The 25,662-nt window shown below is 39.4% G+C and overlaps 1 protein-coding gene across 1 annotated transcript in view; it reads left to right on the top strand.

Annotated features, from left to right (window-relative positions):
• LOC141796416 (polypeptide N-acetylgalactosaminyltransferase 18-like) overlaps window positions 1-25,662 on the top strand; it is a 217,857-nt gene that overhangs the window by 108,003 nt on the left and 84,192 nt on the right. The window contains exons 2-4 of the mRNA XM_074677517.1: window positions 12,417-12,621; window positions 12,805-12,971; window positions 20,935-21,121. Of these exons, the coding sequence (XP_074533618.1) occupies window positions 12,417-12,621; window positions 12,805-12,971; window positions 20,935-21,121 (559 nt within the window). The remainder of the gene's footprint in view (window positions 1-12,416; window positions 12,622-12,804; window positions 12,972-20,934; window positions 21,122-25,662) is intronic.

Raw genomic sequence — 25,662 nt, 5'->3', positions numbered from 1 at the left:
CTGTCTCTTTAAGACTCCCCTGCTCCACAACCCCCCTTCTCTCTGATTGGCCAGCTCCCTGGGAGTCTGTCAGGAGCAGAAAAATGGACAAAGGATGTATGAGGCCTGTTCAATATTTGTAACAATGACCCAAAATGTAATTTTTAAAAATGTAATAAAGCCTGAAATGCAATTAAACCTAAAATGTAACAAGTTCGTACATTGTTACACTTTTTTTTAAATAACATTTTGGGTTGTTGTTAGATTTCAGGAGCCCAAAGTCTAACAACAACCTGAAATGTTATAACTGGTCAATAATGAAACAAAAGCTGAGCCCAAACTATAATAACCACAAATGGGCAAAAGGGTAAATTTTGCTGTTCCTCCAACAAATAATCAATTAGGAAATCTCCATGCAAAGACCTCATCATTTCAGCAGGTTTGATAAAGATCTCAGGCTGTTTTTAGAGCAGTTTACAGACAGACTCAGGGATTTCTACAACAAATGAAAACAAAGGGGTTTTAAAAACAGCACGTTAAGCGTGGCAATTTGGAAACATGGGATAGTTTAATACCCCCTCTTTAACTTTCTAGTCATCAGTAATTGCTTTGCACTGAATAGCAGACAGAAACAGTTTGGATCTAATCATCAAAAGTATTACATGACTTTTGTACCAGCAAAAAGTGCAAATGAGACAGAAAGATTCTTTCACATCACACCTAAAGGGTTTGATTAGCCTCAAAATCCTGTGTAGAACAAAAGACCTCTCTGTGTGTTGATGCTGTTTCATATTTAGATGAGTCATTATGCATTCATTGATCAAAACCAACCCTTAGTCCTGAAACATCTTAATTAGAAACACCAGCACCAACAGACACGCAACGTTTTATTTACCGTCTCCTGAAAGTTATTGGTCACTTCACTGTTTTGTTTATGACGGAGCTCATGCTCAAACTTTCCAGTGATCATAACAACAGTTCCACCTCTGTGTGATCTGAGACAGTAAACCTGTACAGAGAGCCTGTTCAGTCAAAACAACAAGTTAAATCAGTCTGCAGCTTCTTCAAGGCTTAACTCCAGACCAGAACACTTAACCACTCATCTGTTTGACGCATTTATTTTATTGGAACCATCTGCTGTTGCTGGCTCATTTCACTAAGGTTGGTTTTATATAAACAATTACATTTTTGACATAGCTGTACTGAATCAACTTCTCAACACACGTGTCACACTACTCAGAGGAAAATCTCATCCCTGATGGCACGTCTCCACTGTTAAACTGAAAACGAGCATGCGTCAGTCACCCTTTACACTGTACGGGTGTGTTTGGGCTTTAGTATCATCAATACATAAGTGGGAAAATTTTGCACAATTCTTTTTTTGTTGGTAGCTTAAATTCCATTCTTAGCAAATTCCACCTTCAACTTGTGAATAACAGCAAAAATTTAGCAGCCATCTTTTACTTATCTCACCTCCTGTTTCCCTGTTTCTCTTCAGCATCTTCTTTCTGGTCCCATTCACATGCAGAAGACGAGTTTTTACCAATAACTGAGAAGAATTTTTATTCTGGTGGTTCTTCCCAAGTGCTTTTTAACTGGTGGGTTGTAAAACTCTTCCCCTGTGTAAAATATTAATTATTTACTGTTTCTTGGTAAAGAGCTGTATTTCTTCTGGACTTTGTAGAGATGGGAACAAGTTGGTTTCAGGAATGAAACTGTGTCGTCATCAAAACGTGGGATTAGAGCACAAGAGTCTTAAAAGTGTTTCACAACAAAGTTTAAGGAGAAAAAGATGAAACAGGAAAACATGAGAAGCAGAACAGAGAGAGACTGAGCACAAACAGCTATAAAAATAGATGGAGCCTGATTCTGTTAAAAAAAAAAGATGTTGCACAACACATACTGTCTCCCACCTTACTTCTCCTCTTCCACTTCACAATATCACCTTCTCACAGCATTCATGACACCAACTTAAGTGTGGAGATAGATACAGACAGTGTGCTACACATGGATTTGGCATCGCTTCCTTTTTTTTTTTTTGCTAGTGTTTTCACACTCCAGTCTTTACTAAGGCAGAGACTACCCTTCAATATGCCCTTTAGAAAATGATAAAGACAAAAGGATTGAACAACAAAAACATGGAAAAATCTTAAACAAAACTCATTGCAAATGTGGGGTGTAGTTTCTCAACACTCTGACAGAAAGACAGAATGCTGTATTAATTAAAATACATCACATATTTCAGTTTTAAGCCTTTAAACTTAAATTCTTGCACTATTTCAATTTCTAAAATTTCTGCTTGAGTTAATAGAAGAAGTGTAACTGTGCTCCTTTATTCCCTACCCTGTAAACACAAAATAAATGCTGACTGTGTATTGTGTTAGTGTCTTTAGTCTTTTACAAAACAATATTAAGACATGAAGCCAATGTTAAAGTGTTGCAGTTCCTCTAGTGTCCACTTGGGGCTGACTTCAAAAGCACAAGAAGCTGCTTACACACCAATTCATAAAAGTCTATCTTTGCAACAGAAATAAGCATGCTCACAGTCTTGTTAAAAAGCAGTTATTTTTCTAAAGGGCTATATTATCTGTTTGCACACACACTGCACATGGGATGTTTTTTTTCTTTTTTTTTTTTTTTTTAAATAAATGATAGAGCTGAAAAGATTCCTTGAATGATTCGAGGTACTCGATTATAAAAAAAAAATACTCGAGTAATTTTCTCTGCCTCGAGGAATCGTTTAATTTTAAAAAAGATCAAAGAGTGGTATTTCAAATAGAGCTGTGGCCATATTAAGAGAGTTTTCAGACCCCTCAAGCAACCTCAAATACAAATAACAACTAGCAACAAAGCTAGCTTCTTTTCTGGAGTTTGGAGACTAATGGGCCATTCTACGAAATGGGTGCTATTTGGGTCCGTAACATTTGATGGGATGTACAAGGCACAAAAAATGTGTCAAAGTGTGTTTACAAATTTTGGAGCTACCAAAGCAAGTGCTCTTATTGACATGCTGTATCAGAAAATTCTATTTCTTAAAGAGAAAAATTTTCATTTGAAAAACAACTGTTCTTTAACTAAACAAAAATGTATTTTATCCAATTACTCGATTAATCGATGGGATTTTCAGTAGAATACACGAATACTAAAATATTCAATAGCTGCAGCCCTAATAAATAAATAAATAAATAAATAAATTACCATTTTTGTGGATTTAAAAGTTTTGCAAAGTAAGATGCACAGATGACTCAACTGGTGGGTGCACCATGACTGTAAGCTTCACCCATAGACTTAGTATCCATGAAATCATCCATCTGTTCCTGTTATGGAATTTTGAAGCCTGTTGACGGCAGAAGCCACATTAGTACTGAACTCAAGCGCCTCTTCTCCGACAGTGCCCTCCTGTCAGTCAGGTGAGCTGAGCCTCTGATTGGGTGGACTTATGATCTTGATATCATGTAAAATGAGTTGAGCTGAGTTATCAAAGATTCACCCTCCCTGACACTAGAAGAGTCGTAGTCTTTAACACTCCTGCATCAGCTCCATTTCTCGTGGCTGTAGGTTGCCACTTGGCTCCATCTCTTTGCTTCATGTTGGGTTGACTGAAAGTCAGGTTGAGTCAGTGTTAGTAACTGGCAGCTGTCAACAACAATCCTCAGAACTCAAAATCAGAAATCAGTGGGTGACACCACAGAAACTCTTTTCCACGTGTTGTACAGTTTTTGATTCTGGCAGACATTTCAACTTGCACTTATCCAGCACTTAACAGATGTTATTCTAACAGCTAAATGGTGAATGGATCCTCCCAAATTGGCATTTCAAGCTCTGAGATTTCAAGCCTCTTTGCTCTGTAGCTGCACCAGTGTTACACTCATACTTTCAGCCCCACCATCTCCTCTGGCATCCAGCTGCAGGCTTTGGCTTTGGGATTTAAGATGTTACTCTAACAGAAGTCAGTTTCCTGCATGTGAATTAAAACTGTTTAGTGATGAGGTCAGGGCCAGGATGCCATAAGGTCCTGTCTTAGCAAGCATGGGTGGGTTGGAGAGCTGGTCAGCAGCATGCAGCTTCTGACATGATGAGTCAACAGCACATCCGCTGTGTGACTGAAGGACAAGGTGAGACTCTGTGTCACCCAGCAGAGCGGTCCATTCCTAATCCATTGGGTCATGTGCTGTCTGAGCCTGATGCTGTGTCTTTGGTTGTGTGTGTCTGTGTGTGTCTAGAAGACTGTCTTGGTGTCTGTGCAAATAAAAGAGAGTATCACTGCAAGCTGATGTGACAGCGCTCAGTGTCGTTTACAGATACAATGAGATGAATACTAACTGTCACAGGCCTTTTATTATCCTGTTTTCTCTATCACTTGTGCCGTCTCGCCTCCTTCCTCTCCCTCATACCTCACGACGAAAACTGTCTACACTTTGTTTTCTTCACTCCCCAAACTCCTCCAGCTTTGTCTCTTTCTAATCCATCACTAATTCCATCGCTTTCCAAATACTCTTATCTGTTTTGTCCTCACTCTGCCTTCCATTTATGTGTCTGAGGAGGATGATACACACCTTATCTGTGTGTTTTCAAAGATTATACTCAGTGCAACAGTGGTTTGTTCTGTTGTTTGTGACAGTGGAAATTAGGAAGAGAGGGATGTGGATAGAAATGGTCTGCATCCCTCTTTCTCTCTGGACCATTCCTTTCTGCTGTGTGCTGTGTGTGTGTGTGTGTGTGTGTGTGTGTGTGTGTGTGTGTGTGTGTGTGTGTGTGTGTGTGTGTGTGTGTGTGTGTGTGTGTGTGTGTGTGTGTGTGTGTGTGTGTGTGTGTGTGTAATCACAGCTGAGCAGATATTGACTGTCAGCCAACTTTCTATCCAAACCAAGGGTATCACAGGACAAAGTTCTGCTGTTTACCACCACAAAAATGTTATGATGCCAGACTGAGAAATGTGCAGCACTTGACCTTTGACCTCTTCCTGCCTGTGTGTATGAGCAGTAAAGGTGCAAATATAGAGTTTCTGTGTTTGGTTTGCATGAAGGATGAGATTTAAAATGTGTAAAAGTGAAGGGGTTGAGAGTCAGATATTGCCACAAGTCACTTCTTGTCACCTGTTGAAACAGTCCCTGTGAGGACCATAGACTGTGCAATACATGGATGTAGTCTCCATGATGTCCCCTCTTGGTTTTTGAGTTTTGAACCTTTTTCACTGCAGTTTCCATACTCAAAATTTTGACTAAACCTCACTCTTGGATATTCTAACATGAGGCAACAAAAACAAGTCGATGTAGGCTTTAAACTTCCTTTCAAACAGGTGTGACATACAGTTTGCCTGCCTGGCAGTCAAGCCAGCTCTGCCCCAATTTATGATAAAATTAATTTAAAACTTTAGAACTGGTAAGTTGTTAAAACAAATTCACCACCTATTCAGAACTATCAGAGCTATTCAGAATAAGTCCGTTATTTGACCCTGTTGAGCTTTCACTCAAATCAGAAGCAGGACCCACAAGCAGACCACCATAAACTATTCATTTACTCAGGCTGAGTAATTGAATAGTTCATTGAACAGTTCAAAAACAAAGCAAGCTGAGGGGCCAGACATCCAAAAACCATGACGGAAAAAATCAGGGAAAGCTGGAGGACTGGGTGCATTGGCTGGGTGGCAGTGAAGATGGCAGAGCTGGAGACAAACTGAAATACAGGAAAGGTTAGAATAAGCTAACAGGTCAAAATGTCTTGAAGGCTCGCCCAGAGTGTTACCAACAGGGTAGTTGATGAACCGGCAACAAGTGAAGGTTCAGGCAATGTCCACACGTATGGTTTCATGTGGACGCAGGTAAACAAAGTTTTCGGTTCTCAGGCGTCACAGCTGAATGACAGAGGCTCATTCTGATTGGCTGGCATTGGTTTCACATCTGGAAAACATCAACAAATATGGGTTTGGTATGCCTCGAGCTACACTCATCTGTGGATCTTCCCACTGTGTGTGTGGGTGAAAGTATTTTCAAAAACAAACAAGGGAGAGATATTGGTTTACCAACGTGCAACGTGACTGTTTTTTTAAACTGCAGAGAAAGGAGGTGGCTGATGAGCTGATGGCTGTCAGGTGTGTAGATGGCACAGGTGAGGTGATTGGAGGCCATGTCCATAAGTAGAGGTATGTGGGAAACTGCATATTTGTATGCTTAGGCCTGTCATCCAAACAAAATTGCAATTTTAGCTTTGGAAAACAGTTTCTGAAAACTGGTCAAAGAGAAGATTATGGATGTATACGCTGGGAAACAGAGCTTTTGGTTCTCACGTCTGAAAAACACTGACACGTATTGGTTTGGCATGGTTGGCTTCGAGCCACACTCATTGGCGGATTTGCCAAATACCTGTGGACTAAAGTATTTTTAAAAACAAATGATGTGGTGATAGTCACTTTTGAAAAAACCTGGCTATGTGTGGCCAAGGCTAAAGACAAGGTAAAGACAGACAGTGCAAACCCAGACAAGAGGGGAAAGGGAAACATTGGAGAAACAATGGACAGACTGCAGATCAGAAATAAGCTGTAAATATGTTTATTTTGCTTCAAAGATCTAATTTTTTGAATGGTTGTGTGGATTCAGGCACTTTTGCAGCAGCCTCAAGTGGACACCCAAGGAACTGCAATTTTTTGCACTTCCTCATTGGATGTATTGGGTCTGACTTGAGGTTCTACACATGGTCTACACTGCAATATACACGCCCAGTGTGTCATGTAATCAGTAGCCTAACATTATGGTGATAGGCCCTGATGCAGATATTTTATTTTGTGTCCCACCTTCCTAAACACAAGCACTTGGACACACACAGACACACACACACACACAGCCACTCCAAAGAACTGCTATTACCATCATGTAGGCATATGTTACAGGTGACCGCCCACACCCTCCCCAAAGGTGTCCCAGTCACACAAACAGGGGCCTTTGGCAATTCTGCACTGCTGCTTATATAAATATTATTAATGCACCACCATGTCTATTTTATCAAGCAAGCTCTGTTGAGTGAGGAATGCAACATATTGAAAAATTGTCTCACTTTACAGCCTCAGCACCTTGGTGATCTCTCTTCAGCTGGCTGCCACATTTTTTACATAGTTATATCAAGATGTATGACACAGGAAAATCCATGTCAACTATATGAAGTACCTGCTTTTGTCCATGTCTTCACTGTGAAAAAAGAGGCAGCATATCAGGGTAAAAAAGGTGCATTGACTTAGATAAAACTCCTGCACAAGTTCAGTCAAAAAGAATTTGCATTGCATACGATTCATTTCATTTCATTCATTGTGCTCACTCCTATTTCCTGTAGTGATCAGTTACTTATTACCTGGTCATGTCTATGGAAAAGTACTGCACCGTCACTGTTAGCCTGTCATACTGCTGCTGTCTTTCTTGAATAGGACTCACTCTGCCTCAGTTCATTCATGCATTTTCTACATCTCTCCCATTACTTCGGAGACTTTGCAGCTTCATTAGCCCTCGACGACATCATCAACCATCTCCCCGTTGCCAGCCCATCTTTGCAGTTTTGATCAGCTCCATTATCTCATCAGCCTGGGATGAGTGTCTTAGCGACAGATAGGGATAGATCATGCTGCTGCTCAGGGTAGACATCTTTCAATCACTGTATCTCCCTGTACAGTTCAAGTACGAAAGAGACTGACAGTAATTCAATATCACATCATCTTGTTGAATCATATATCTATCTTTTATTCATTAGCTCGTCTCTCCTGGTCGGAGTTGATTTGTTGCTGGTGCTTATTTACATCGAATGCACAGTCCAGTTCATCACATTTTGGCCTTTTAAATTTAAAAACTCATGAAGAAACATTCAGCTATTGCTTCCCGTTTGCTAATTATACTCAGCTTAGGTTGTATCAAGTCAGTTTCACAAAACATAGTTTGAACTTTTATTTCAAAGTGAGTTTTGTTTAACGCACTAAAATTCCTCCAGGAGCAGCCTTGCTTTAGTTCAGCTTTGTGTGAAGCCATTCGTATCTCTTAGAGTAGCTTCCCCTGCTATCGTTTAGTGTTGAATTTCTCTGCTACTGTGTCTAGATATTTGCTCATTACCTCTATTTATATTTTAGTTAAGCTGAAACACACTGCTGAAGGAACTCTGTGACGAGCAGAGACAGAAAGTTAGAGACAGTATCTCTGCCATTGTTCCTTTTGATTCCCCCTGACTTCCACAGAGGTGCGCCATGCCCTGCAGCCATGGAGGAAAGGGTCGCTGGGTCACACTAAATTAATAATGAAAAATGTGGCACAGTGCAGGGCAGGACACAACATACTCCTTCTGTTCTTCTGCTCTCAACTCAACCATCAAAAACACTTCACAGGTGTAGTTGCCCAGCGATGTGTCTGCCTTTCTCCCTTAAGAGAATTCGGCTACACTGAGAAACCTTTCAGAGTTCACCGTGTCATCCCTGCTGCTTTCCAGTGCTCAAAAGCTCTGCTTATGAACTAAAAGCATCACAGACCATAATGGCTTTTTTCATCCAACATTCCCTTTTTCTGCAAAAAATCAGCTCAACAGGGTGCTCAAATGAGGCGCCTCAAAACTCCTCAACACTTCAGGTGTGTCACAAAGCATTTGTTCCCAAGATGAGTGTAACACAAAATCATTTGCAGTGCTTTTAGTTTGCTTATTATGAAGCCGTGAGGGAGGTGGCATTTCACCACGGAAAGCTTCCTGCATGTGATTGCCAAAGGGTGAAGTACTGCTCTTCAAACTAATAAAAAAGCCATTCAGCTCAAGAAGGAGCGAAGGCACTCTCAGTCCTTCAGCAGGAGGGCAGTTAAGAAAAGGAGAGTGATGTCTGACAGACCAGCCTGAATCTTGAATAAAACTGAAATGAACCCACCACAGAGGGCAGATATTATAAAGGCAGTTCTAACTAAGACGCAGACATGCTGAGCATGGTCTTCAGCTATTCGAAAGTGAATATAACTCTGTGTCTGTTTTAAAAAGTTAGATCAAAGGATTGATGCTAAAAAGGGGAAAGAGTGATTCAACAGGTCCTTCATTTATGACTTTTATTCTCGGAAATTTAGAAAACTTTAGACAATAGAATTCAACTCAACTGCATGAAGTTGCAGTGGTTAGTGCTGCCTCAGAGCAAGAAGGTTCCTGGTTTAATTCACGGGTTGATTCCTTTTCTGTGTGGAGTTTGTGTTCCCCATGTACCTGAGTGTGTTCTCTCTCGTCTGTGTTTTCCTGAAAATGATTTCCTCAGTCAGTTTTGTAGCAATGGTGAAAATTTCAGACAGAAAAAGGACAGAAGAGCAGAAGAAAGCTAAACGGGAGAGTGATGGTGCATGGGCGGCTACAGTCCACAGTCAGCAGTTATTCTGCAGTGGTCTGTTCAAACTTGAGAGTCTATCAATAAAATGAAGAGTGAGGTTACGTTAGCTCTGCTTGGTAGATGACTGGCAGGACATAGCTAACCAGGATTCACTAACGTTACACATTACAGACATGTCTTAGAGCACTGTGCCACCAGTAGCACTACATTTAGTCACATTGTTGTCACGTTTCAAACAACAGAGCTACGTAACTGTGCTGATTAACACCTTGCCTCATCATGTTGTATCTGGTAAAAAGTTGTCTTGAACAAAGAAAATTTGGTCCAAAATAAACACACGCCTGGTTAAAAGCAGTGGCGTGGTGTGGGGATTTTTTTTGAGGAAGCCAAGTGAGACAAAGCCTCTAATCTGTAAGATTTTTAGGGAGTGTGGTACATAAAAGACTATGTTGCAGTTTGTATATCGCTATTTCATGTAACGAAATAACCTGTTAAGAATGCCCAGAGAGCGCTCACTTTACTGACTTGGACACTGACACACACCCTTCACTCTCCCACCCTCATCCACACATGTACTTTGTCCTCTTGACTTAGCTTAAACATCTTATTAATTCATTCAACCGCCCACTTAAACACACAACCTGCCGCTTCATGCACACTGCTAATGTGCTAACCTCCCTGATTTCATTCAGTGGCTTGATGATGACGATACTGTGATTTGATTGGTTTGAGGCCAAAGACGGAGTGGCTTCCCTTGACACAGTCTTGGCCAATCACAGGTGAGCAGTGTCATGACCCCAGCCTCATCTGATTGGTTAATCATTTTTGTTTTTTTTCATCAAGGGACGCCAACTCAGCTTGGCTTCCTTGCGGACAACAGTGTGCAGTATCTTATTTTCACCACTCATTTGCCACATAACATTTATGAGGTCGCTGTTTTACACATTGTAAAATGCTCAATAACTAGAGGAGAGAAATAAGGAAGAGATGATAGTAACAAAACACAGAAGAATTATCGAAACTGTTAAAAAGGAATATTTTCATTAAATAACAACTACAGTCTAAAGGGAGAGGAACTCCAGGCCAGAAGGTGGCGAGGCAGTCCAATTAAATCAGATCCTCCTCATAGCATCTTTAATGACAGGAAAGAAGATACCAAGGTTTTGTGGTGATTATGCATCCATTCAGAAGGCATGGATATTAAGAGTTTGAATTCAAATCAATCATAAATTAACTTTCATTGTGTTTTTTTTCTTGTAATAAAATATTTTTAAAAATATATATTTTTGCCTGTTATCACGTTAGTCAGAGTCAGTGATGCTTAATTAAAAACCTATGCTTTCTTAATGGCATTATGATAACACAGCATGCAGTGGAGTGATTGACCTGTCTTGTTGCTTCTTGAGTGAGCTTTAAGAAATGTCCACTGGGATGAGTCAGCAACATTTAGATCAATTCAGGCAATTATTCACCAGTAACCCAAACTGACCTCAGAGAGGGGGGTGGGACAGAAACAGCTTCTTTTTTATTTTGACACAAAGTAATGATTAAAAATACAAAATAAACAACAGGAGCAGCTCATTTCTCAGCACGTATCACGATAAAGTCAAGGGTTACGGGGCAGCAAGATGTTAAAATGTAAAGTGAGCTCTGTCACAGATAGGAAACCAAGATGAGGATCCTCTGCTTTACTTACCCTTTAAGTCTGGTGTTTAACTGATAAAAACATTATTTTAAATGCAGAACTTAACTGGGAACAATTGATTTTCTTTAAGGCACTCCAAGTTTGTGGTGCTTCTTGTCTTTCTATCACTTTCTGTTAATGTGCTGTTGTTACTAACGAGCCAGACATTTTCATTTGTTGTGGAGTATAAAAAAGAAAAAAAAAGAAAAGTGACCTTGTCACTCTCAGTCTTTGACACAGCCAAACACCGGCACAGACACCGTTGTTGGTTATGAATCAGAGTTACTGGGATAAAATATTATCAGATTTATTTTGTTGAAAACAGCAGGATTTTTATAGCTGTAAATAGTGCGTAGAAGTTTTATTATTATTATTTATTATACAGTTTATGACAAATATCAACCTCTGATATTATTTAAGATTAAAAAATGCACAAAAGCAGCTCTATAATTAAAGCAGCATCATCAGAGATTACAAACTTTGCTATAGGGTTGTTTCATATTTTAGGTTTGATATTTAGGCAGCTATGAGAGTAAATGTATATAAGAGCTGATTAAGAGTCTGTGAGCTCGTTCATGAATCTGATTTTAATGGCTCACCACGTTTGATCTGACACTTTCTTCTTTTTTAACACCTGAGCGCCTGGGTCAAGACTTTTAGCGCCTTTTGTCTCATGAATATTTAATGGTTTCTGCTGACAGCCTCCTTTTTAATGACTCAGACAAAGTACGTTCAGGTTCTGCATAACTCCCAAAATCTGCCGATCATCATGACAGGCATTGTGCATTGTTTCCTTCTAAATCCATGCTTTGTATCATGACTAAGCATGAATGAGTGCAGCCTCTTATTGTGCTTGCAAACTGTTACTCACATCAAATATGAATCTCAAACCACAATGCTACGTTCTTCTGTTTGCAAATGTGTTTTGTTTTGTTTGTTTTTTAACAGATCTCAGGCGGGTTTTCTTGCACTCATTCTTTTCCACTCTGCATGAGAGGTGTCTTGGTGAACAAAACGGAGCGCTGCAGAGCTGATATAAAAAAGTTCCCCTGTGTCTGTTAATAGATTTGTGTCCACCTCTGCAGAAACAGATTGGCGTGGCTGCCAGACTGACTTATTTGCAATGACAATGAAAATCTCTGTTATTGTGAGTTGCATTTGTGCTCCATCTTCTTCCCCATGCTGCTGGAATTACTCTTTCTGTTGTTGGTGAAGAGCTTTTGTTTGATAACTGCACAGCACATAGTCTTAAATCACAGTCACGTAACCTGCACGGCTCTAGGAATAGGTCTGGAGGAAACTCATTTCTCCTGAAATTTATCCAAAGTTGACGTCAGGTAGCTGCCCTCGCTGTGCTTCAGGAGGAGATTTGAAAAATGTCAGAATGAAGCTCATCAATCTCCTTTTCCCTTTCCCTCCCTCTGCCTGCAGACACTCCAGTGAAGGACGGTGAAGACGCTTCCTCATCTGACTCTGCCGCTGACTCTGCCTCGTCGCTGTTCGATCGCTGGGGTCACGACCTCGGCCCAGAGAGTCGAAGGGTCGCCCTTAAGAAGTTTCGTTATTATGGCTACAATGGTTACCTTAGCGACCGCATCTCCCTCACTCGACCTATCACAGATTTACGACCGGACGGGTCAGTTTCATCAATATTTGCTCTTTTAATTGGTCAATGGAAAATGTACAATGGATGGATGTATGGATTTAACCCTTGCCATGTTATTTATGTTATTTAAATGTTATTATATTCCTACATCTTACATCCTGTAATCCAACCAAAGAAAGCCTTTAACTCTCTCCTTTTCTCCTCTTCTCTTAGGTGCAGGAACATTTCATATTCATCAGACCTTCCTCAGCTCAGCATCATCTTCATCTTTGTAAATGAGGCCTTGTCAGTGTTGCTGCGCTCTGTTCACACAGCCATCCAGAGGACTCCAACACACCTGTTGAAAGAGATCATTCTGGTAGATGATCACAGCAACAGCCGTAAGAACCACAGCTTTATACGCTTTTTCTACACTTTTCAGTTCAGAGAGATGCAGCCTGATCAAATAATCACCCAAAATGGTGCCTTGGCTTTCACATGCTTTCATTTATTCCACCGAATAACCACAGAGAGTTATCAATTTAAGCCTGGATTAAAAGGTGAATCCCATTTAGAGATTTTCCTGTGCAGCAACATTTTTTATGAAAGTCAAATCTTTGCAGTAGGTTTTCTGTGAAAGCATTAATAATGTATTTTTGTTCATTATATTTCACTCAAAAAGGGTTTGTCATGGCAAAGGGAATGTTGGCTCAACATTTAATCATAACTGTAACTTCTTCATATCAAATATTCCTCTAAGTCATGAAACTCCATCAGCTGCAGGTTCTTAAACAGATTTTATTCAGTGTTGAAAACAACAGAATGAAATTGTTTAATAGTGTTCATTAACACATTTAAATGCAACCTAATACATCTTGCTGCTACTTTAATTTCTATAAAATTTAAAAGGCTGAAAAAATGTTCATTTCTACCTTCCAGTTAAATATTATTATCAACACATGCAGATAAACCTCATCACTTTTTTATTTTATTTTATTTTTTCCACATTTTTTTAAAACCTGATTTGCACTAAAAAGCCTCATGTCTTTGACTGAGTTCATTCCTCAGAGCTGCCCTGACAAAAGTTCAGCTGGATTTACAGCTTAAATGACTGGATGTTATTGGCAGAGCAGCAAGGAACTGGAAGTAAAGATATCTTGAAAAAGAAAAGAAATTTGTCTGAACATATCTTTAGATTTCTGCTGCTATGTTCATGTTTTATCTTTGTTTTTCACCAGTAAAACAGTAGTTAGTTTTTTTTATTTTTTATTTTTTTTTTTTTTTTGGGGGGGGGGGGGGGGGGGGGTCTTTGTCATCTGTTTTTTTTTTTTAAGTTATTTTTTGGGGCTATTTTCATGCCTTTAATCAGATAGGAGAGGACAGTAAATAGAGCAGGCCACAGGTTGGATTCAAACTCTGGACTCCTGCTCGAGGACAAACACCTCATGGGGCACGACCTATACCACTCGGCCATCTGTGCCCCAAAACAGTAGTTAGTTTTTAAACTCAAACAATTTGAAGTCTTATTATTAACTAAGGCTGAACAAAGTCAAACTCTTGAAAAAATTTCAAAGTTAAGGAGTCTAGCTTATTTGACACCAAGACTTGTATATACACTCACTGGCCACTTTATTAGGTACACCTTGCTAGTACCGGGTTGGACCCCCTTTTGCCTTCAGAACTGCCTTAATCCCTCATGGCATATATTCAACAAGGTACTGGAAACATTCCTCAGAGAGTTTGGTCCATATTGACATGATAGCGTCACACAGTTGCTGCAGATTTGTTGACTGAACATCCATGATGAGAATCTCCTGTTCCACCACATCCCAAAGGAGCTCTATTGGATTGAGATCTGGGGACTGTGGGGGACATTTGAGTACAGTGAACTCATTGTCATGTTGAAGAAACCAGTCTGAGATGATTCCAGCTTTATGACATGGAGCGTTATCCTGCTGGAAGTAGCCATCAGAAGATGGGTACACTGTGCTCATAAAGGGATGGACATGGTCAACAACAGTACTCAGGTAGGCTGTGGACTTTAAACCATGCTCAGTTGGTACTAAGGGGCCCAAAGTGAGCCAAGAAAATATCCTCCACACCATTACACCACCAGCAGCAGCCTGAACCGTTGATACAAGGCAGGATGGATCCATGCTTTCATGTTGTTGACGCCAAATTCTGACCCTACCATCTGAATGTGGAGCAGAAATCCAGACTCATCAGACCAGGCAACGTTTTTCCAATCTTCTATTGTCCAGTTTTGGTGTTGCTGTGTGAACTGTAGCCTCAGTTTCCTGTTCTTAGCTGACAGGAGGGTCACCCGGTGTGGTCTTCTGCTGCTGTAGCCCATCTGCCTCAAGGTTGGACGTGTTGTGTGCTCAGAGATGCTCTTCTGCAGACCTCGGTTGTAACCAGTGGTTATTTGAGTTACTGTTGCCTTTCTATCAGCTCCAACCAGTCTGTCCATTCTCCTCTGACATTTTGGCCCAGAGAACTGCTGCTCACTGGATATTTTCTCTTTTGGGACCATTCTCTGTAAACCCTAGAGATGGTTGTGGGTTAAAATCCCAGTAAATCAGCAGTTTCTGAAATACTCAGACCAGCCCGTCTGGCACGTTGAAAGTCACTTAAATCACCTTTCTTCACCATTCTGATGCTTGGTTTAAACTGCAATTGATCGTCTTGACCATGCCTACATGCCTGCATGCATAGAGCTGCTGCCATGTGATTGGCTGATTAGAAATTTGCGTTAACAAGTCTGCCTTATAAAGTGGCCGGTGAGTGTATATATTTTTTTAAATGAATCAGACTACTCATCTGTAGCTGAACCCATGACTGTGTGTTTTACTCCTCATGAACCAGACATTGCACAGGGAGAAGCTGTAAAGTCTCCCTTTACAGCCATCCTGACTCTGTGGAACATGAAAGAATTGTCAGTCTCTGGCTCCAATCCACCTCTTTAAACTTACAGCAGAAACCTGCTGTTTTCTGCTCCCACATCACTTCAGCCTAGTGAAAAAACACAGGTTATTTTAATCCACAGTGTCCTCTCTCACATTAAAGGCTAAAGAGCCAGTGCTAAGCAATCAGAGAAAGTACTGACTCCAAGCAGGTGAGCTTCAGCTGAGGCTGTTTGTATTTTCCCTCTTACTTTGTATTCTGTGGGTGGTGCACAGAGATCAGGACATGTGCAGGCTGGAGCTGCGTCAGCCGTGTATGAAAACAGATTAAAACTTATTACAACAGTGGCGGTGAAAGCTGCTCCTTGTGTTAGAGGCCTGGTGTTAATAATTGCTTCACGTAGCGTGGAACATATTTCACTGCTGCCAAATCTATAATTACCATTATGATAAATCTGTCGTCTACTGTGTCTGCAGATTTCACGGGTCTCTCGCTGCTCCTCTGTTCTTCAATAATACAGTATATCAGAGTTTAGTTATGGAAGCTGCACAGGGTGAATGCTGATTAAGTGGAGAACCCAGTGGGATAAATAGATTCAACATTTACCTCAAATTATTCCATCCTAATTCATCACAACCGTTTGGGTTAGCGGCTCTTTTGGAAAAAGGATTTAATGCTTTCTCTTTACAGAGAACAACAAAGTCATGGTGGTAATTCATAAAGAAGTTAATTGATGGGAAATAACCCTGAAAGTGAAAGTGCATGATCATTACAGGAGGATCATTATTGATTGTACATGCAGTAATTATTCCAAATGAGGGTCGAGTCAGGCTGGATGAATATGGAAGTGGAGGTTCAGTCAAACTCATTATGCGTTGCCACTAAAACAGAATAAACAGAGACATCAGTTGTATTTATTAAGATTCACAGCACTGGAGCGCAGATGGCCTCGTGGTTTAGGTGGCGCTCCATGAGGTTAGCCCTCTTGTAGATTGTCCAGGTTTGATCCAACCTGTGGCCTCTTTCACTCCCTGCTCTCAACCTGTTTCCTCCACTATCCCCTGTCCTTTCTCCCATCCCATTAAAAGGCATAAGAGCCCAAAAAGTAATTAAAAAAAAAAAAAAAAAGTATTCACAGTGCTGGTCTTTGAACACCCAGCCATGGACTCTCACTTCTTCTGCACTTCCTAAGACAAAGTGTTTCTGCACTCCTAATATTTCAGCATTTTTACTTCTTCACATTTTAAAAGCAGTTGATGGAAATAATTAATTTTCAATATGAAAACTGTTATAATGAAATTATGCAGCAAAAATACTCAAGTATTGGCCAGTTCTTGAAGTCGAGGTGCTAAAAGCTGGAAAAATGGACTCATATCAGGATGTGAGTGACTTTGAATAGGGCCAGACTGATGATGACACTATCTATGAGACTATCAGAAAATCTCCCAAACAGCAGCTTGCGTTGGCTGTAAAATGTGATTTAAAACATGATAAATAAGTGATGGCGGGCATATGGTAATATACTGTCGCAAATCCATTCACAATAGGGGGTGGTGGAGGTTCTTGATTTTGTAGCCCACAATAAAGAAAAGAGGGTAGAAGAAGTAGCAGGAGTTAATTTACCGTTAGCTAGCTTACTGTATCAGTGTACAGCTTCTCCTGGAGTGCAAATAATGTAGGAGATGTCAAACATGTAAGACTTTACATAAGAAAAAAAAAAGGTTGTATGGTCTCACACAGAAACTCTTTGGCCCTGTCACTGTCTGGTTGCCTTTACACTTTTGTTACATCTGGTACATTTTATTTTTGCACAGGTATGATCCCAGTCTCTCCTGACAGACCTGAGAGTGAAGCTTAGGAATTATCTGACTGATACATTTTTTTCTCCAAAGTTATAAATAAATGTTTTGTATTGTTTTGATCATTGTTTTTTTTTTCAACCATAAAGTGAGATTCTGGTATTGTGTTGTCAGTGGCTACCAAAAATGTTAGAAAATGTGGTTAACCAGTCATGGTCATGGACAGGGTCATGAGCAGTAAAGGCTGACAGATATGTCTGCACTGTAAACCACAAAGTCTAAATTACTCCATTAGATTGAGCTATGAAAACTTAAAATTAGTTAGTAAATTCAATTTACTCACATGTCTGAGTTTTCATTGTTGAAAATGATGATTTCTGAGTAGATTTAACTTTTGTTACTGTTTCAGTAAGCACAACTTAAAATCATTAGCAGCAGTGGCTCAGGTTCTCTGTTCACCACATGACACGGACTGTTTGTCTGTGTGTCACAGCATGAACCAGCTGTCTGTGCTTCTTGTGACATCGATTAGCTGTTCATGCTCTATGTGGTGTGGACTGACTGTGTCAAACATAAATAAACATAATTTTCTACTTTTAATTTTAAAATTGGTCTAAAAAGCATGATTGTCCAGTCAAACATCTTATTTATAAATATTAACCATTAGGCGCACACTGCAAAAGTCAGTAGGTACAAGACCCTGTGTCATGGAGCACAGACCACCAGTCAGTGCCGTGGGGCTTAAACAATACTTAAATGTACAGTAGGGTCTCATATCTACTGCCTTCCCTCCTCACTCATGGTTACCAAAGTTATGAAATTGGAGCTGATTTTTGTTGTGACTGCGTTTGTAACCATGAGTGAGGAGGGAACGCTGTGGATATGAGACCCAGCTGTTCTTAAAATTTATTTGATTTAGTTGTTCCAAACCCGCTTCATTTTTTTATTATTACATTTACTTAATTTAAAAGGCAAATTTATTGATATCACATCTTTCAGTTTTGAGTAAGATCAACTAATTATGTTTTACAGTGATATGCAACATTTTAAACATTACTTAGTATTTTTATTTGTAACAAATGAGCATCAAGTTAATTTGATTCAAGATATTCAGTAGAATGATTTTGCATAATAATCATTACTACTTAAGATGTTGAGTTAAATCAACTTATTTCATTACTTAGTTTTTTTAAGGTAACCTGTTTAACTTATCCGAGTTTACAGTATGAGAAGTGAAGGCTGGTCTTTGATCTGATTCAACTCGTGGAGCTCAAACTGCTGAAAAGCTAATTCTGATTCTGATAGAAAGATGTTTTAGGACACAGTGCACCATAGTTTGTTGATTATGGGCTGTGTAGATTGGTCAAGGTACCTATGACAGTGATGTGTATGAATGAGGAAAAATGAGTACATTCATTGAACAAGCACACGTTTTCATGAACGGCGAACTAAACTGCTCACTGTGTAACATGAGCGGGTAGTTGCCGAGAGGTGACAGGAGGTGACGGGAGGTGGGTTCTTGGCCCCCTAGTAATCCAGCCATGGTATAAATATGCAGATTTATGTTCAACTTCTAGTCCTGTTATTATCATAATGCATGTGATATAAAAAAGAAAGTCCTCTACAGTTGTTATAAACCGAAAAATGAGCTACATGATTAAAATCATTTTTGCAGCAGGTTGAGAACATGTTTACTCCTGCCGTGAAAAAGTCATTTTAACATGAATGCTAATGAAGGTTATTTGGCTTTTGGAGTCAGCCACAGGTGGAACTGCACTCTTTTGCATTTCCACATTAGCATCAGTCTTCCACACCTGGGGGGGTTGCTGTTTACAGCTAATTATGCAAGTCAAAAAGTAAAAAAGCGACATATTAACAAAGAATCAGGATTCTTTCTACTTATAATGGTCTGGGTTTCTGACATTGGTGGGGTTTAACAGGTACTTTGTATAATTCCCCTCCATTTCTCGCTAAGTAGTCATAATGTAGTTTCCATTTAACTCACATATTATTCAAGAAGTGTAACACAAGTGATACAGTGAGCAAACAGCAGTATGTTACATTCATGATGCTTGAAATGGACCAAAATGCTCCTGTTGTTTCAGCAGTCAGCTACATTTGAATAACATTTAACAGTGCTGACCAGACTCCAGAAAACAAATTGGGCGAATATAGGTGAAACTGATTTAATGGCTTGATTTTCATGTTTAGAAGCAACCTCACATGTTCGTGCAACACAATAAGGTGCTTTTTAAGACTCCGAGCCTCTGCTTTTAAATGAGCCCATCTTTCTTCCAGGTCAGTTGCAAACGGCAGCTCATTAAAGGAAAACAGAGAGACTAGAGAATCCAGGCTGATGGTAATAATGAATAGAGCAGGGTAAGATGCAGCCGTAGCCTGCAGGCAGGATTACAACACAGAGAGATCACCGCGAGGAAATGAAGATGTTTGCTGCTCCACTGTGGGATGTCTGTGTGGATGCTTTCTCGTGTGAACATGTGCTACTCTGTGTCAGTCTGTCCATCTACCTGAGAGTGTGCAAGACAGGAGATCACTCATGGATGAAAGGGAAGGGATCACATGAGTGAGGCCAAGTCCAATCATTATGTGCTCAATGTGGGGATAGATTCGGTGACTGCATGGATGGTTTCTGTCATGTGAACTTTTGATCATCAGCTGACCATTTCTGGAAAAAGTCAGACGGTTTATCATTATTGAGGTTTTTCATGACCTCTGTTTACATACAATCTAAATTATTAGCTTGTGGGGTGCAAAAACAAGCTAGCTGCTGTTGGTTTTTAAACTAAAATGCAAATCCCAGCCTAACAAAGGTATGGATTTTATTGGTTCATTACCTCTGTGATCATTTTCAATATTTTATGTTTTTTTTTAACTGTTTAAAAAAATAAAGTTATATCTAACTACTTTTACTGAGATGATGTCATTGCTTTAAATCTTACATATTGCAGAGAAACCCTGGTCCATCTTTGCTTACCTTCAGCAGTTCCACATTCAATCGATTTAATGTCAGATTGTGTAAATTTAGACGATTATATCATTATCTACAAACTTTTTAAACCTCCATTATTTTGCAACATTAGTCTACCAATTAAAAAAGTAGTTCTTTAAATAAGGATTTGAACTTTACTGTAATCTTTTTTCGCGCTTGGACATGTAAAAAACAAACAAAAAAAAAATCAGCGGCTACATGACCATTGTTCTGCTGCTACAGCTTCCTCTCTCCTGTTTCCTGGATTTCCACCAGATTATGAAAACTGGCTCTTCTGCAGAGTTGGAAAGCTTTCATGAGACTCACAGAAAAAGTCAAGCAGAAGCAGAGACACCCTGACTTTTTTGGCTAATGCTGCAAAAATAGTGGAGCTCGCATTTCACACAGTGCACTACATTAGCCTCTCTTTGGATTTGTAGTGTCTAGAAAATTCTCACAGCATTTACATAGCTTATATTTCTCGTTTGGTCTAAACCCAAACAACAGTAATTCATGTTAATCAGAGCTCCAAAAGCTTTGCAACATATGTATGAGGATGTAATGAGACACTGAGTGAAAATGTGAAAGCTGAGCAGATTTTAAAGCAGGAAAATTGTTGTTATATTTATGTAACTTTATATTTGTTTGTTTCGTCTTCTGCTCTCTGAACAGTTGAGCTAAAAGAGCATCTGCAGAGCTTCGTGGATGAGACAAACGCTCAGCACAGCCCTGGGTTCGTCAAGGTGGTCCGCCATGACAAACAGGAAGGACTGATCAGATCCAGAGTCAGCGGATGGAGGGCCGCCTCAGCTCCTGTCGTCGCTCTGTTTGACGCACATGTGGAGTTCAACACTGGATGGTGAGCATCTGCCTTTTGTTTCACAACAGCAGTGTCTGCATTAGCACTACAAATTTAAGCTCTAAGAGCATTCGCTGCCATCTGGTTCACATGGTCCCAGATGGTAGTGAGTGGTGACCAGGACTCTTGAAGGTCTCTTCATTTGCATGCTCATGTTAATTCTGTGTCAGTCAAGAGGTCAAGCTGCCTGATGCTGGAGGGGGAGTCTGCTCATGATCTATCATGTGAGTAGCTCTCATGAAAAGATCAACAATAGATTGGTTGAACCAGCAAATATTGTCAGTGTAACTTTAATTAAAAAAAAAAATCATCTAACACCAAATCTTGCCTTGTGATGCAGTCACTCGTGGAAGGGACAGATTTTAGATACCAGGACAAACAAAAAGAAAAGGAAACTTACCGTGCACTTCAAGCTTTAACTTTCAGGACCCAGGGTTTTTTTTCTGGAGTGCATTTTTTTGTTGACTTATTGGGTTGCTATTTGGCAAAGTCAGACCTTACATGTATAATAATTAAACTTGGTAATTGTGGAAGTTTGATTATTTGTGCAATAAGTAGGGATGGTTACCATTCACATCTGAAGCAATATGGTACCGAGCAGTACCTGTACCTGGCAATCAGTACCAGTACTCAACGGTACCAATTTTCAGTACTTTTTTGTACAGAAAATTGTATATACACACATATATATATATATATATATATATATATATATATATATATATATATATATATATATATATATATATATATATATACACATATGCAATTCAACATATGTATTCTTTTATGTACTTGCAATAACTTGCAATGCTGTGTTTATGTGCAGTATGGATAATTGCTACTCTTTTTACTCCCTCATCTTTTGATTTTATGTGAATGGGTACCTAGTTCTTTGACAGAATTTGGTGGGTAAAGTACCTTATAAAAACCTTAAAAAAGTACCTTATTCGGTACCCATCCCTAGTTATAAGTTCTTCTATTTGTTGTTAGTTGTTAGAGTTGTTGTACTTAAATACGTTGTTTTTTTCACTTAAATGGGTATAATTTTGTGATTTCACCGAAATATGATGTGGGCAGTGTCCCTCATTGTGGCTAATTGGTCAAAGTTTAAAAAAATGAAGCATCATGGGTCTGAAAGGCAGAAATGTAATGTCCACACATGTGGACGCTGAAACTCAAGGGGTTAAATTTTAGCAGGTTGATGGTTGAATCTGCAAACAGGCATCATGATGAGATGTGGGCTTGTTTATTTTGTCTTTAGATGATTCATCTGATGATCAGTCTTTAAAGGTGAAAAAGACTAAGTCCTGGTACAGAACTATCTGTTTATAAGCTGATTAATGTGGAAAACATCTGTTTACCTCTACCCTTTTACCTTCCACTTAAAAAGACCTTGTGTATGTGTAATCCATTGTCTTATCAAATTTTTATTTGAACAGGTGCAAACTCGAGAGCCACAGAAGCAGCTGTGACACATTTATTAGTATTTTGTGTAGCAGAGTAAGACAAGTGTGAGCGAGGCTGGCAATGAAGTGATTTAATTCCAGACTCCCTGGTGTAAAAGAGAAGCAGAGGTTGGTTGAAATATTTCATTAAGCAGTCGAGGTTGTTGTGGTCCAGGAAGACCTAATTAAACCTGCACCTTTGTGGTGTTTCTCTTTGAGTGTCCTTCTTGTAACAACCTGTGTACTTCAGGGCAGCCTCAATTATTCCAGGAGTGAACAGATTCTCATACGATGAGATCATTTTAGCAATTCTGACAACATACAGATATGAGTTAAGCATCTGTATTTATAGCATTCACATTAAATGATGCAACATCTACCTGTGAGTAAGCTTTCATGAGGCAATCAAATATTCAGTCTTCACAGTTTCATCATTTCAATCCCAGTTTCAGGCAGAACAAGCTGTAACCTTTTCATTTTCAAAGTCTTCTGGAGGTTAATTTGGATCATTAACATCAGCTTTTTGAGCTCAAAGAGGCAGACTGTGATGTATTCAGATTCACAAACATGTAATACTACTCTTCAGTTTCTCATATTCTTGGTTGGACAAAAGTAAATTGAAGAGATATTGTTTTGAGAATTAGAAGTTGTAAGTGGATTACAGACAGCATGGACACTGAAATGAAGAATTTAAAACTAATAAAGCAAAAACCTGACGTGTTTTTCAAAAACACAGTCTGGAGGTCTATGCTTGTTAATGATGCGACTTCCACAGTCAGAATTCATGAATATTGAGAAACAAGATAAATCATCTCTGTATTTTGTTTGTAGAATTAAAACTTAATTTAAACATCTACTACCTGAGAAAGAACATTTTTATGATAATGTCACCAGGAATGTGAATATTTATGGATATTAATTTATTCTTGACATTAAATATTAAAAGAAACAATTCATGTAAGACACTGTTTAAATTAAACAAAATTGCAATGTTTTAGCCTCTCCAATCAAGTTTCTACAGCACGTTTTTCTTTTCCACGTCTTTTTGTTGGCACTTTGCGGTGGGAAGGGCAGTTCGTTTTTGCTCTTTCAGGAAATAAAACTAACAGCATCATGTGAGCTCTTCTAAATATTTCTGCTTTGACACTGGCTAAGTTGGCCAAGTCTGAAAGAGGTTTAACTTTGTGTGAGACACCGTTATGGTCAAGGACTTTCTGTGGGCTGTTTTGGTCTGACACAGCTCAGCAACATTTATAATGTCAAGAAGTGGTGCTTTCATTAAAGTTGATGTTGCATTGAACAGTGATGGGACTGGCTGCCCTCTTCTTTTTTTTTTTGATAAATTTGTTGTTTTCGCTGCGCTCCAAAGAGTAATTACTGTTCAACATTACAGTGGACAGAGCAATCTGCTGTAGAGAGCAGTGTTGGAACAGGGACAGTATGACTCATGAAGCTTAACCAATCCTGCGCTGAATGTAGGAAACTTAACCTCTGCAGACAACCTGGTTTTTGCACATAACTGTAATCACTGATAGTTGTTATTATGCATCCAAAAAAAATGGCAACTAGGATTTTAGAAACTTGTGATTCTCGTTTTGTTTTAGTGAGGCGGTGACAGAGTTAGGTTAAGTAATCATTAATGTGGAGGCCATAAGTGACCAGATAATGATGTTGAGATTGATATTTTACATCCCAGTACCAGAAACAGCACAGAAACTAAAGAGCAACTCACTCCTTCTTTTCTTCACCCTTTTTTTTGTAAAACCAGAGCTCATCTGGTCGTTATATTTTTAAGAGCACATCTCGGCTCCAGCAAAGTCCATGGTGTGACTATCAGAATAATGCAGATACCTGCAGGTATTTTTTACTCCCTGTTAAAAAAATGTATATTTCTAGTATCGGCCTTGCTACACTGTTATCTGTGGCTGCCCAAGCCAGCCCCATGACACAACAATTTGTCTTTCAAACATATAATGGAGTTTCAAAAAGCATTAATGTTACGGAGAGATTAATGGATGTACGGTGGAGTGATGAGGGAGGATAAAAGCTGACATCTGTCAGGCTGGTCTGGGAGGACAAACTGGAAACTGAGAAGGATGAGGAAAAAGGGAGATGGATGAATCGAAGAAAGAGAAAGAAGGATGGACGGAGAAATGTGGACAGAGCAGAGTGGGTTGACTACATATCACTGCACGCAGCTAATCTGTCTAAACTCACAGAGATCCTGCCATCAGGTCACCTGTGGGCCTGAGCGGTGAGACCTTTACAATCCAACAAACTTTTTACAAAGTAGAGAATAGTTAATTTTCAAATGAGTATGATGATGGTGTGTTAAGAATACCTGGAAAAGAGAAAGTTTATTTTTCTTATTATATGATAACCAACAGCTCCATCACTAAAGCTGATGTGAAAGGAATAATAACATGACATTATTATTTTTAATTAACAGTCAAGCAGAAGGTCAGGTTTTATTCCCAGTCACACGCCGCGGTGTCCTGGAAGAAATCACTGAACCCTAAATTGCTCCTGCTAGCCACTAGGGGTCCCAAACCTTGATAAACGGGGAGGGTTGTGATCATAGACTGCAAAAAATGGACGTCATTTTGCACGGCTTGCAGTGATGTTGCCACAGAAACTGCTTCCTCTGTTGACCGGTTGCAATGTAGGTAAAAAAAAAAACTCTGTCTCCCCAGTCATTCCATATGGGCTGTGGTCAAACGTTCAAAGGTAAATACACCTCATAGAAATCTTTCTCACATCTGTATGTTGTGGTGATATGAATGGTGATGGTGATATATTATTGGGCTGAATTCTTTTATCTGAGAAGTCTCTTTTTCATTAGTTATTAGAAGTTGAGAATGGGGTTATGTTTAACGATTATTGGCTGCTGCTGTTCTTGATTAGCTTTTCAGGATTCGTAAGATATATAGGAAGGAGAGCCCAGAAGGGATTAGACTTTTGAAGAAATAAAAAAAAACATTTATATGTCACCAGGCTCCGCACAGATTCTTTACTGAGCAGACTCTGGCTGCACAATGGCAGCGCCTGTGATGGGGCATTTTGATTGTAGAGTGGTAAAAGGCAAAGCCACAA

Source organism: Halichoeres trimaculatus, unplaced genomic scaffold, assembly GCF_033239565.1.
Source record: "Halichoeres trimaculatus isolate MK-OKI-2021-1 unplaced genomic scaffold, fHalTri1.1 fHalTri1_scaffold_10, whole genome shotgun sequence".
Lineage (NCBI taxonomy): Eukaryota > Metazoa > Chordata > Actinopteri > Labriformes > Labridae > Halichoeres > Halichoeres trimaculatus.
The sequence above is the reverse complement of the archived record's forward strand: the minus strand, read 5'-3'. Positions and strand labels throughout refer to the sequence as shown.